This window comes from Protopterus annectens, chromosome 5.part0, assembly GCF_019279795.1.
Source record: "Protopterus annectens isolate FY-2018-M chromosome 5.part0, PAN1.0, whole genome shotgun sequence".
NCBI classification, from domain to species: domain Eukaryota; kingdom Metazoa; phylum Chordata; order Ceratodontiformes; family Protopteridae; genus Protopterus; species Protopterus annectens.
The window spans coordinates 402,584,611-402,599,265 of record NC_056735.1 but is presented as its reverse complement, the minus strand read 5'-3'; the positions used below and the strand labels follow the sequence as shown (position 1 = coordinate 402,599,265).

Genomic DNA, 14,655 nt, shown 5'->3' with positions numbered 1-14,655 from the left:
AAAAGGCTCAGAGACATCCTTTTATTACCTCAACACAGGCCCCTTGCTATTCCGCCAGTGTTAGATATCCTGGATGATGTGTATACTAAATCCAGCTTAAATCGTGATTCCTTACCTCCAGCCCCAAACCTGACAGATACTACAGAGTCCCTGACTCGCATAAATGTCTGTATAAAAGCCCTGTAGCTGACCCTGAAACTATTTCTCAGGGACCCAAAGGAGTTAAGGCCTCATCAGCCAAGAATCCAGTTCCCTCTGACAGAGATTCCAAAGCATTAGACAGATGGGGAAAGAAAGTATATACGTCTGCAACTTTAGCAATGTGAGCCTTAAATTGCCAGTTTCACATGCTAAAATATCAGCAATTTTTACTGTCTCAGTTAAAACAAAAAATGCTTCCAGAATCAGATCCTCCTAATTTTAAAGAAATGCAGGATTTATTGCATGCAGCTGAACAAGTGGGAAAGCATACTTTGCAATGTGGTTTTGATTCTCTAGAGGCCTCCTGCAGTCCAGCAGTTACAGGCTCTGTCATTAGAAGACCTGCTTGGTTAAAAGAACATACGTTACCAGCTCATGTTAAAGCAAAATTATTGGATGCACCTTTGCAGCAGGATGTGTTATTTGGAGTTAAGGCAGAAGAGGTATTAAAGAAAATGGAGGATAAGGCAAAATCTATGCAAACAGTGAAGGATTTCTTACAGGTTCAGCCTCCTAGATTTACAGAAACTGGCCAACTAAGAATTGGTCTTTTCCAATTATAGACAGACCTCAAAGGGGAAGATACAGACGTCCAACAGGTAGAGGTCAAACACGAGGTCCTTGCAGGCCTCGACAATGGGTTGCTTCAGGCCAGAAAGAAGGGGAAGACAGGCCCCAACCATATAAAAAGCAGCTCCAATGACTTCCCACTACAGCTGCCAAACAAATCCTTCTTGGCAGCCCCCTTGGGAGGAAAACTGGCACTCTTCTACCATGATTGGCAAATGATCACCAAAGACAATTAGGTTCTCAACATTGTATTTCAAGGTTACAGGCTCCACTTTCACACTCTGCCAAGGTTAAAAGGAATGCCAAATCTGCCACCAAATCAATGGGCAGAGGCTCAAAGACAAATTACAGCACTCATGGATATGAGAGCTATTCAAAAGGTACCATCACAGGAGCAAGGACAAGGGTTTTACTCGAGACTCTTTCTGGTACCCAGAAAGGACAAAGCCTGGAGGCCCATTCTGGATATTTCATCTCTAAACACTTACCTGGATGTTCCGAAATTCAAAATGTTGGCATTACAGCAGCTTCTTCCCATGCTGAGCAAGAAAGCTTGGCTCGTGACTTTGGACCTCAGAGGCATACCTGCATGTCCCTATCAGACAAAACTGCAGAAGATACTTCAGATTCATAGCTGGTTCAATGCACTACCAATTCTCTGCACTGTCCTTTTAGCTTATCTACTGTGTCCAGGGTCTTCACAAAGTGCCTGGCACCAGTAATTGCATTTTGCAGACAGAAAGGAATTCAAATTTATCCGTACCTGGACGACTGCCTGATTCAAGCAGAGAGCAAGGACATTCTTCTAAAGCATCTGGCGTTTGTAAAAAAGTTAAGTTGCCTGGGGTACACAGTAAACGAAAAGAAATCAAAATGAGTGCCCTCTCAAGAGATTATATTCCTGGGTGCCCGCTTGAACACAATGGCCCAGATGGCTTATCTCATGCCAGACAAACAAGGGCAACTGACTCAGTACTTTCAATTGATGGCAACAAAGACCCAACTCCCTGCAAGAAAAATTCTGCAGGCCTTGGGTTACATGGCATCCTGCATACTACTAATTCCATATGCCAGACTGCATATGAGGAAACTACAATGGTACCTAAAGAATGTATGGTGTCAAAGTTTGGAAACAGTTATACCACTAATCCCTTGCCTTCAAAAGGAGTTTCAGTGGTGGGCTCAAGCTTGTCACCTCAACAAGGGACAGCCTTTTACACAACCCACAGCCAGGCAAACACTGAGCAGATGCATTGGATTATGTCTGGGGAGCACACATGGCAGGCAAATGTATTCAGGGCACGTGGCCCGCAGAACAAAGGCATCTTCACATCAATCAAAGAGATGCTAGCTGTACAAAATGCGCTTATAGTTTTCAAGGACCTGCTGCATCCAGGAAAACTACTACTAAAGACAGACAACACCACAGTTATGTGGTACATAAACAAGCAAGGGGACACTTACTCCTACCCCCTATGCAGACAAGCTATGACCTTGTGGAACACAGCTATAAACCATCAAGTTAATCTGCAAGCACAATTCCTGCCAGGAGAGAAAAAGATACTGGCAGACGACTTAAGCAGAAACATCATGGATCTCCAGGAATGGGAGTTGAATCCACAAATATTCAGAATGATAACACAGAAATGGTGGAGACCGGACATAGATCTGTTTGCATTCCCAATAAACTGCCAGCTACAAAAATTCTGCACAAGGAGTTACCATCCACAAACATGGAAAGTGGATGCCCTCTCATCCAGCTGGGAGAACCTACAAGTATACGCTTTCCCACCACTACCTCTCCTGCCAAAGGTACTCATAAAAGCCAGGCAGGAAGAGCCAAAGATGATCCTGATTGCACCAGACTGGCCACGCCAGCACTGGTACCCAATCTTAAGGAGCTTAGCACAAGAACCACCCTGGATTTTGCCTCAAATACCACATCTGCTGACTCAGCACAACAAACAAATACTACACAGTCAGCTAAAGGCCTTAAACCTAGCTGCATGGAAGGTTCCTTAGTCAAGCAAGCAATGCCTCTCTCCAAAGCTGTTATGGATGTCATTCTGGAGGCCAGAAGGCCCAGTACCAGGAAAGCCTATTCGGATAAATGGAAGAGATTCTGTGCCTGGGAACCAAGCTCACAGCCTTGACCCTCTTGTCCCAAACATTCCTCAGATACTACAATACTTAACTGAGATGCTGGACAAAGGTCTCTCCTTCTCATCCATCAAGATCCATGCCTCTGCCATCTCTGCTCATTACAACACAGATCCACCAATTTTCTCTAATCCTGTTAAAACAGTACCTCAGAAGGGCTAAAAACATAAGACAGCCCCGTAGAGCACCTACTCCAACTTGGGACCTCAACTTTGTTTTGGAGAAGCTAACTTTAACTCCTTTTGAGCCAGCCAACACAGCAGAATTAAAATATATCTCTTGGAAAACTGCTCTGCTCCTGGCAATAACATCAGCATGAAGAGTTTCAGAATTACAGGCACTAATGGCAGTGGAACCTTTCCTCATTTTCCACCAGGACAGGGTGTCTTTAAGAACTAACCCTACTTTTATGCCAAAGGTAGTATCCAGTGTGGCTCTAAACTAAACTATTCACCTGCCAACTTTTTATCCTAAACCACAGAATAAAGGGGAGAGACTACTGCACTCTTTGGACATTCACAGGCAGTTACGCTTCTACTTGGACAAAACCAAAGTTTTCAGAAAATCTGAGTAATTATTGGTAGCATATGCTGCAGGAGCACAGAGAAAAGCCATTTCAAAACAGACTATTTCAAAATGGATAGGACATTGTATACATTTCTGCTACACATACCATGGAAAACCTGTACCTAGCAGCATTAGATCTCACTCCACCAGGGCAACAGCCACTACACCTGCCTACCTCAGGGGAGTACCTACCAAGGATAGTTTGGAAGTACCAACTTGGAGTTCTTTACATACCTTCACCAAGCATTACCATGTGCCTCTATACTCTAAATCCAGAGCTGGCTTTCCCACTGCAGTGCTGCAGGGCCTTATAGCCACCCCTAATGCCTTGTAGAACCAGCCACCCTTCCTCAGCTTTGGGATCCTACCCAAGTGTAATGACTGCAGCAGTGTAACACGATGAATATAGTACAGTTTTGTACCTACCGTAAATGTAGATGTTCGAGTGTATACACTGCTGCAGTCCAGGTTTACCCTCCCTCCTTCCCCTCTTACTGGCTGGTACGTACCTATGTCTTTTACCCTTACTACCTATGGGGAGTATTTGCTGGTAGCTGTAAGTTGTTTTTTGCTTTCCTTATGTATGTTTTATTAGCAATTGTAATTGCCTACCTATTTAGAGGCACCTGACATCTCGGGCAAGAAAAACTGAAGAAAATGGCGTTGGCTGCATCTTGTATACCCCTGTCGCTCTGACGTCAGGGAGGAAGCAACAGCAACCGACGCCGGACCAAGACTTTGGAACTCAGGCCGACTGGGGAACCGCCTGACGGCAGGATAAACCAAGTGTAATGACTGCAGCAGTGTATACGCTCGAACATCTACATTTTATAGTAGGTACAAAACTGTACTTTTCTAGAGAACAGTACAATTCTCTTGGATGTAGTCAGGAATAACAAAGCTTAGTTTAGATATTTTTCTTTGTTTGAGACTGTCCTGTAATGTTTTAAGTATTTCCTGTGATTTTGAACTCTGATGTCACTGTGAATATATACTGAGTGTTTTCTTTTAATTTTCATTAAATATATTTAAACCATTCATTGTGGCTGATTGTCTAGTGATTAAGTTTTGAGTACTTGCATATTTATTTTGTGACACTTTTTAGGCCAATCCTATAATCTTGCTTTTGTTCAAACTGCCATTTATCTTAATGTTAATATTACGCAGTAAGATTGGAGACACTTGGCCTTAAAGTAGCTGATACAGAGTTGGCTGGTGGCAGTAATAACTACCTTATAGTCTGGGCAAAAGGGGGCATAGCTAGTAAACCTGTGCCAGCCTTTCCAAGGTGTGTGTGTGTGTGTGTGTGTGTGTGTGTGTGTGTGTGTGTGTGTGTGTGTAAATCAAACATCAGAGTGTCTGTGTCAGCTACTTGGGCAGGACATGAAGCACTGGTTGGACAGAGAAGGTGCTGGTGGTCTTAGCTTGGCCACTCAGCTAATATCTCCGCTATATAGCTGTGCCAGTGGGGAGTCTTATTGGGGATCTGGAGAAAGGGAGAAACCAGCCCTGGACAAAGTGTGGTCTCCGTGTGCTCTAAAGGGAAATTGCACTGGATGCAGAGAGCTGCATCTGGGAATACTGTGTATACCTGTCATCCTCTCAGGTACGTCCCTCACTTGTGCCAGTGGTGAGGACTTGAGGCTCCTTGATTACTGTTCCAGCGGTGGGGCTTCACATATTTATTGGTGGCAGTGGAGGGGTCACTACATCTCATATTGGGATTCAGTGCTGTGGATATTGAACTCCTGTAGCCTGTAAACGGTGTTTGCTAAAGAAGGTGTTTTTACTCTCAACCGGCCACATGGTAGAAATTCAGAGTTTCATATCACAATAGTTGTATTTATTTATTTATTTTTGTTAGCTTAGTCAGGGAGGTCAGGCAAGTGTGTCAGCAGAGGAATATGGCAAGCTGACAAGGAGCCAATTGGCTGAGATGTGCCAAGCCAAAGGACTGGTGCATGCCAACCTGACTAAAGCAGAAATTATTGCAGCCTTAGTCACAGCTGCATCACAGACCAGCAACTAGGAGGACAACCAGACTGGCCTTGGGGGATGTACAACTCTCAGAAAATGAACAGTTTAGCCTTTCCTTGGAGAACTTAAAAATCCTTCTGGAGTTAGTTGAACTGGAGGCCAAACGTCTGTAAATAGAATCAGCAGGGACTGCAGTGCTTGGAGGCTGAAGAAAATTAGAAACCGAAGAAAAATAAAATAAAAAAACACAAACGGGTGTAGAAACTCCAAGCGAAGCATACTAATAAATTTGAAGTAAAAAAGGCAAAGTGGAGATTGAGCACAGCAAAACACAACACAGCACAGTTCAAAATTTGTTCAATATAAAGTTAGTGCTTTCACAGTAATAAACCGCTTCTTCAGACAAAAAATAACTCGCATACATCATTATTTAAGCCAGCACTATCCAATTAAAATCTGAGATGTATTAGTGTGCAATTAAATTTTTAAAGAAGCAGTACACTAATGTTTCAAAGATCTTGCTCTCAAGAATGGTTTAAGTGATACATTGTCTTTAATTCCAGGACTACTGTCCTCTTTAAAGTACAATATCCATTTCTGCTCACATTCCTCCGTTCTATTTTCACCCCCCCATGCCAACTTCAACTAACTCTAAAATAAAGAACTTAAATGTATGCTCAGAGTTGGTTCGCTGGAAATGTTTTGCCAATGCACTGGTGGCTTTATTGTTCTTAATATCCCTGTAGTGTTCTAGGACACATTCCTTAAAGGATCGATTAGTTTTAGGCTGCACATCGATTACAATAACCGTAGTAAACTAAATTTCTGGAAGTGCAATCTGCATAAAATGACGAATCAATAAGATGTATAGATATGTATATAGATCTGTGATATATCTGTGTGTGTGTGTGTGTGTGTGTGTGTGTGTGTGTGTGTGTATATATATATATATATATATATATATATATATATGTGTACACACACACACATAGATAGATATATACAGACATGTGTGTGTGTCTGGTCATAGGTGTGTACTAGGCTAATGGCCCTGGAGCCTTTACAAGCCTAGCCCATAGGATTACCTTGGCATCGTGCTACCCAACCTTAGTTCCCAGTGCTTCTGTCGAGTAGAGCCACTGGAGTGATCTCTGGGGTGAATTTTCTATTTCTCATCCACTCATCAAGATTTCTCTTGAAGAGGGTCAGTGAGCTGCTCTGCTTGGCATGTTTGAGAAGTCTATTCCATAACATGGGCAGTCTCTGTTCTGTTGATTGTGGTAATGAGGTTGAGGTCTCTGGAGCATGTGGTGTGGAGGGGAATGGGATTTCTTTAGATATAGCATTTCTAACAGAGCTGAGTCTGACATGGATTTGTAAGTCAAGCAGAGATCACCTCTAAGTAGGCAATATGAGATGGAGAATAGTTGGAGTTTCTGTCCATATAGGACAAATGTTTAAGGCCTAGGATCCTCTTTGTGAGGTACTTTTGCAGCCTCTCCAGTTGTTGCAGGTGTCTAGTGAGGTTCATGCCAAATGGGGCATTGTACTTGATTGGCCTAATGAGGGAAGAGTACAGGGAGACTATGACTTCTTTCTTCCTGGATGCAAAACCCTTAGTAATGAGATGTGCCACATAGAAAGACTTTGACCACAGTGGCAATGTGGTGGTCAAAAGAGAAATTGCTGCCAACCTGTGTTCCCAGATCTCTTAGAACGCCTTCTGTGTTCACTGGACTACCATCGATGTGGTAATTCATGGGAACCCAGGTTTTTCCCAAAGGGGATGACACATTTTTTGGCATTGAGCTTAAGGCCATGGATGTTCATCGTGTTTCACTGCTGCAGTCATTACACTTGGGTTATCCTGCCGTCAGGCGGTCCTGCAGTCGGCCAGAGTTCCAAATTCTTGGTCCGGCGGCGGTTGCTGTCGCTTCTTCCCTGACATCAGTGCACAAGGGGTATATAAGATGCAGCCGATGCCATTTTCTTCAGTCTTACTTGCCGCGCGGTGCCCGAAGCAAAAGCAGTTCGCAAGTGCCGGTCGGCTGACTCCTGAGATTTTCAAATTCAAATTTCAGAACTGAAGTCTTCAATAAAGCTAAGTACCCCGTTGGGGAAACTTTTTCTTGCCTCAGACAGATGTCAGTAAAAATTGATAATTGCATTTCTTGTGGGAAGCAAATACCTCATAAGGATTTTCATTCTTACTGTATTCCATGCCTAGGCCCAGACCACAACGTCACTAGTTGTCTGTTTTGTGCTAGGTTTAACAAGCGCACTACTAAACGTCGGTTTGATTTTGCTCGCCATTATTTTGGCCAAAGGTTCAATTATACCATGCCGTCGGAACAACCGACGACCGGAATACACAAAAAACCGCAAAGACAAAGCTAAGGACAGGCATCCGAGGTCCAAAACTGACGATGAAGCCTCTTCTAGGCCAGTCGCCGATTCTCAGTGAGGTGCATTCGCAGCCCCTGACACCCGCTACCTCAGAGCCACAGGCCGCCTCAGACTCCCACGTGGAGATTTCTAGGCCTCTGGAAACTCAAGTTATTGGGCCTACGGAAATTAACCCCTCAGATGTGTCCAGAGCCGCTGAACAGGCATCGGCTTCTGAGGGTGTTTTCAGACCTTCACAGCTTACCATCAAAACAACAGCCAAGTCTAAAACTCCATTAAAGACAAAGAAACAAGTACAGCATTCACCTGGACAGGCATCCATGCCTAAGAAACAGATGCTCAAAATGGCCGAAGACCTAATTACTCTGAGCAGGGGTTCCCATCCCCCTCCTGATAAAAGGCCTAGGTAGGATACAGACTGCGATTCCTCTGACCAGGTTTCCATTTCTTCTGATTCCTCTTCAGACCAGGGATACTCTTTACCCCCCTATGAGGACTCTAATGCTGAAGAATCTATCCCTTCAGCCTCTCCTCCTGAGGATTACTCTTTTGGGGAAACTTTGCATACCATGAGGGAGTATTTCCATTGGGAGAGCCAGGGTTATTCAGAATCCAAGAAAAGGCTCGGAGATTTTCTTTTATTGCCTCAGCACAGGCCCCTTAATATTCCGCCTGTGTTAGATATTGTGGATGATGTGTTCTCTGAATTCAGTTTAACCTCTGATTCCTTGCCCCCAGCACCAGTCAAGCCAGATAGGTACTACAGAGTCACCCAATAATTACTAGTATACATAGAAAGTTTGGTATGCCACATGACTTTTTGAAGGCTACTAGTTGTCACCCTAATCAAACTATTCAGTCTTTGCCATATGGAGAGTTCTTAAGGATTTCGCGTTTATGTAATGATGACAAAATATTCATACAAGAAATCCAAACAACAAAAGAAATGTTTTTGAGAAGAGAATATTATGCTAGACTGCTTGAACTAGATATTAAGAAAGTAGTAGAATCAAGATATAATTCTCAGAATACTGGTCATGTTGGTTATGTTAACAAATATTATACCAAAAATAAAAATAATATGAATAACTCGGATAAAAATATTTTCTTAGTGTCTACTTATAATTTTTTTAGTAATGATATTAAAAAATGCATTTTGCACTTTTGGGAATTTTTAAAAAATTTTGGGGAACTCAATAATTTAATGGAGAAAAAACTAATTTTTTCATATAAAAGAGGTAGAAGTTTAAGAGACATGGTAGTCCATACAAAATTTTCAAAACCAGAGTGTAAAATATATCATGAAATGTCAGATTTTGGAACATTTCCATGTGGAAATTGCAGTATTTGTAGATATATAAAAAAAGTTTTTACAAGTATTAATAATGTTAGGTTTACGTCAGATGGCATATATAACTGTAAGACACAAAAAGTAATTTATGCTATCAAATGTGGGTGCAATAAGTTCTATATTGGTCAAACAAAAAGGATGTTCAAAGTAAGATTACTTGAACATTTAAGGGACATAAGGAATCAAAAAGTAGAAAGACCATTAGCTTTACATTTTGGTGAATATCATAATGGTTCCAGTGATAGCTTGCAGGCTACTATCTTACAGCAAGTAGCTGATACTGAAACAAATGGCCATATGGTTGAAAAGTTACTGCTAAGCAAAGAAACTATTTTCATTTTAAATTATGGCACTTTGTTGCCTAATGGATTGAATACAGAGTGCTGTTGGAAAAGTGTAATTGTATAATTGTATAATTAATTTTAATTGTTTTAATTGATGTAAGTATATAAACTGTTCAAAATTATGTAGGTTTACTCCTTGAAGGCTTACTGTGGCCGAGGCGCTAGAGAGAGAACATATTGTTTTGTCTGTTTCATCAAGAGAGCTAATAAATTGACTTTATTTTACTGGTCTTGTGGTTTTCGTTCATCTACCTTCTTCTGTTGCTGCCAGGTACTACAGAGTCCCTGACTCTCTCAAATTTCTTTATAAAAACCCTGCTGCTGAACCAGAAACCATTTCCCAGGGTCCCAAAGGGGTAAAGGCTTCCACTGCTAAAAATCTAGTTCCCTCTGACAGGGATTCAAGAGCATTAGATAGATGGGGGAAGAAAGTTTACACTTCTACAACTTTAGCAGTAAGGGCTTTAAATTGCCAGTTCCACATGCTTAAATACCAACAGTATTTAATGTCTCTGTTAAAACAGAAAATGCTTACAAGCTCGGAAAGTCCTGACTAGATGGAGATGCAGGATTTATTGCATGCAGCTGAACAAGTGGGAAAACATACTCTGCAATGTGGTTTTGATTCATTAGAGGCTTCTTGTAGAGCTGCAGTTACAGGATCTGTGATTCGAAGGCATGCTTGGTTAAAAGAACAAGGTTTACCTGATCATGTTAAGGCAAAATTATTGGATGCTCCTTTACAGCATGATATCTTGTTTGGTGTTAAGGCAGAAGAGGTATTAAAGAAAATGGAGGATAAGGCAAAATCTATGCAAACAGTGAAGGATTTCTTATAGGTACAGCCACCTCGATTTAGCAGAAATTGGCCTTCTAAAAATTGGTCCTTTCCAGTGTCAGACAGACCACAAAGAGGCAGATACAGATGCCCAAGAGGCAGATCTCAGCCCCAAGGCTCTTACGCACCACGACAGTGGGGTGCTTCTACCCCAAAAGGAGGAGAAGACCAGTCACAACCTTATAGGAAACAGACCCAATGACTTCCCCCTTCACATGCCAAGCACTTAACTTTTGGCAGCTCCCTTAGGGGAAAAACTAGCTCTTATTTCACAAAATTGGCATATAATCACCCAAGACAAATGGGTTCTGGAAATTGTGTCTCAAGGTTACAGATTCCACTTTCACACTCTACCAAGGCCAAAAGGAATGCCAAACCTGCCACAAAATCAATGGGCAGAGGCACAAAAACAAATTATAGCCCTCATGGACATGAGAGCTATTCAGAAAGTGCCACAACAGGATCAAGGACAAGGATTTTCCTCAAGACTTTTCTTGGTCCCCAGAAAGGACAAAGCCTGGAGACCCATACTGGACCTATCTACTCTAAATACTTACCTGGATGTTCCGAAATTTAAAATGTTGACACTACAGCAACTTCTTCCCATGCTGGACAAGAAGGCTTGGCTTGCTACTTTGGACCTCAAAGAGGCATACCTGCATGTCCCAATCAAACAAAATTGCAGAAGATGCCTCAGATTCATAGCTGGCACATTGCATTACCAATTCTCTGCACTGCTCTTTGGCTTATCTACTGCGCCCAGGGTCTTCACAAAATGCCTGGTGCCAGTAATTGCATTTTGCAGACAAAAAGGAATTCAAATATATCCCTACTTGGACGACTGTCTCATACAAGCAGAGAGCAAGGACATTTTTCTAAAGCATCTGGCATTTGTAAAAAGATTGCTCATTTGCCTGGGGTACACAATAAACGAAAAGAAGTCAAAACTAGTGCCCTCACAAGAGATAATATTCCTGGGTGCCAGTTTAAATACAATGGTCCAGATGGCTTATCTCACGCCAAACAAACAAAGGCAACGGACTCAGTACTTTCAATTGATGGCAACAAAAACCCAACTCCCTGCAAGAAAAATTCTGCAGGCCTTGGGGTTCATGGCGTCCTGCATACTACTAATACCATATGCCAGACTGCATATGAGGAAATTACAATGGTACCTAAAAAGTGTTTGGACTCAACACTGTCACAGTTTGGAAACAGTAATACCACTTATTCCCTGCCTACAACAGGAGTTTTGATGGTGGGCACAGGCATGTCACCACAACAAGGGACAGCCTTTCACTTTACCCACAGCCAGGCAGACACTTACAACAGATGCTTCGGATTACACCTGGGGAGCACACATGGCAGGAAAATGTATTCAGGGCAAGTGGGCCGCAGACCAAATGCATCTTCACATCAATCAAAAAGAGATGCTAGCTGTACAAAATGCCCTAACTGCTTTCAAGGACCTTCTGCATCCAGGACATCTATTACTAAAGAAGGACAACACCACAGTTATGTGGTACATAAACAAGCAAGGGGGCACTCATTCCTATCCCCTCTGCAGACAAACCATGACTTTGTGGAACACAGCACTGACCTATCAAGTTCATCTGCAAGCACAATTCCTGCCAGGAAAGAAAAATACTCTGGCAGATGACTTAAGCAGAAACATCATGCATCCTCACGAGTGGAAATTAAATCCACAAGTATTCAGCATGATAATACAAAAATGAGGGTGCCCAGGCAGAGATCTTTTTGCCTCCCCTCTGAACTGCCAACTACAGAAATTCTGCGCAAGGACTTCACACACAAGCATGGAAAGTGGATGCTCTCTCGTTCAGCTGGAAAACCCTAAATGTTTATGCCTTCCCACCACTGCCTCTCCTTTCAAATGTACTCCTAAAAGCCAGACAAGAAAGGCCAAAAATTATCCTGATTGTCCCAGACTGGCCACGCCAGTACTGGTACCCAATCTTAAAGAACTTGGCTCAAGGCCCAGCATGGATTTTAACTCAAATTCCTTATCTTCTGACTCAAAAAAAAACAATCGGATCCTGCACAGCCAGCTCAAAACCTTAAACCTGGCTGCATGGCAGATTACTTAGCCAAGCAGCCAACACCTCTCTCTAAAGCTGTCATGGATGTCATTTTGGAGGCCAGAAGGCCCAGCACCAGGAAATCCTATTCAGAAAAGTGGAAGAGATTCTGCACCTGGAACCAGGCTCAAAGCTTTGACCCTCTTGTTCCAAATATTCCTCGGATATTACAATACTTAACTGAGATGCTGGACAAAGGCCTATCCTTTTCATCCATTAAGATCCACGCCTCTGCCATCTCAGCTCATTACAACATGGATCCTCCTATTTTCTCTCATCCATTACTAAAACAGTACCTCAGAGGGGCTAAAAACATAAGACCGCCCCAGAGAGCGCCAACACCAACTTGGGACCTCAGCCTTGTCTTGGAAAAACTAACCTTACCTCCTTTTGAGCCAGCCAATTCAGCAGAATTAAAATATGTGTCATGGAAAACTGCTCTGTTTCTGGCAATAATCTTAGCATAAAGAGTCTGAGTTACAGGCACTAATGGCAGTGGAACCTTTCATCATTTTTCATCAGGACAGGGTTTCTTTAAGGACAAACCCTACATTTATGCCAAAGGTGGTATCCAGTGTGGCTCTTAACCAAACTGTTCACTTGCCAACATTTTATCCAAATCCCCAGAATAAAGGGGAGAGACTTCTGCACTCATTGGACATACACAGGCAGTTATGCTTCTACTTGGACAAAACAAAAGCTTTCAGGAAAACTGAACAGTTGTTTGTAGCATATGCTGCAGGATCACAGGGAAAGGCTATTTCAAAGCAGACCATTTCAAAGTGGATAGGACACTGTATCCGTTTCTGCTACACACAGCATGGAAAAACTGTACCTAGCAACATGGGCCACATTCCACCAGGGCAACAGCCACTTCAACTGCCTACCTTAGAGGAGTACCTACCAAGGATATTTTGGAAGCTGCAACTTGGAGTTCAGTGCATACCTTTACCAAGCATTACCACTTGCCTCTTTACTCTAAATCCAGAGCTGACTTTGCCACTGCAGTGCTGCAGGGACTCTTAGCCACCCCGAATCCTTTATAGACCCAGTCACCCAACCTCAGCTTTGGAATTCAACCCAAGTGTAATGACTGCAGCAGTGAAACACAATGAACATAGTACAGTTTTGTACCTACCATAAATGTAGATGTTAGAGTGTATTCACTGCTGCAGTCCAGGTTAACCTCCCTCCAGCCCTACTTTCTTAGCTGGGACTTATCTATTCCTTTCTACCCTATACAACCTTTGTAGTGTATTTGCTTGTAACTGAAGGTATTGTTTTTATTTTTCTTGTATGTTTTATTAGCAATATGTATTGCCTACCTATTTGGGGGCACCTGACATCTGGGGCAAGAAAAACTGAAGAAAATGGCGTCTGCTGTTTCTTGTATACCCCTGGCACACTGACGTCAGGGAAGAAGCGACAGCAACCAACGCCGGACCAAGACTTTGGAACTCTGGCTGACTGCGGGACCGCCTGACAGCAGGATAACCCAAGTGTAGTGACTGCAGCAGTGAATACACCTGAACATCTACATTTATGGTAGGTACAAAACTGTACTTTCTGACACCAGTCGTTGGTCTCAGTGAGGCCTTTCTGTAGGGTGTCAGCATCACTTGGGGAGTTAATAGCTCCCAACTTGCAATCATCTGGGAACTTTGTCAGCCAGAGTCCCTTCGTGTTGGTCTGGACTTCAGAGAAGGTAGATACCAAATAGAAGAGGACCCAGGACCGAACCCTGTGGGACTTCACTCATGACTGGTCAGCAGTCTGACTTGGAGCCAGCTACTTTTGCACTGTGGGTTCTGTCTGTGTGCCAGTTTGCAACCCACCTAGTGATATAGGGGTTGATGCCTAGCTTAGTGAGTTTTTCTATGATTCCTGAGTGGGGAATGGTATCAAAGGCCTTGGCCAGATCAAGGTAGGCTGTATGAACCACCTTGCCGTCATCTACAGCTCTGGTGACTGACTCAAAGAAGTCGACCAAGTTGAGCAGGCATGATCTACCCTTTACAAAACCAAACTGCGTAGGATCCAGAGTTTGGAGATTCCCTATACCCTTGTTTAAAAGGTCCTTGATGATGCATTCCATAGCTTTGCATATCAGACTCGTCAGGCTAATGGGGCGATAGTTCCCGG

At 42.8% G+C, this 14,655-nt stretch overlaps 1 protein-coding gene across 1 annotated transcript in view; it reads left to right on the top strand.

Annotated features, from left to right (window-relative positions):
• Window positions 1-14,655, top strand: part of ATG3 (autophagy related 3) — a 1,040,279-nt gene that overhangs the window by 247,070 nt on the left and 778,554 nt on the right. The window contains exon 5 of the mRNA XM_044072369.1: window positions 9,612-9,626. Coding sequence (XP_043928304.1) covers window positions 9,612-9,626 — 15 coding nt within the window. The remainder of the gene's footprint in view (window positions 1-9,611; window positions 9,627-14,655) is intronic.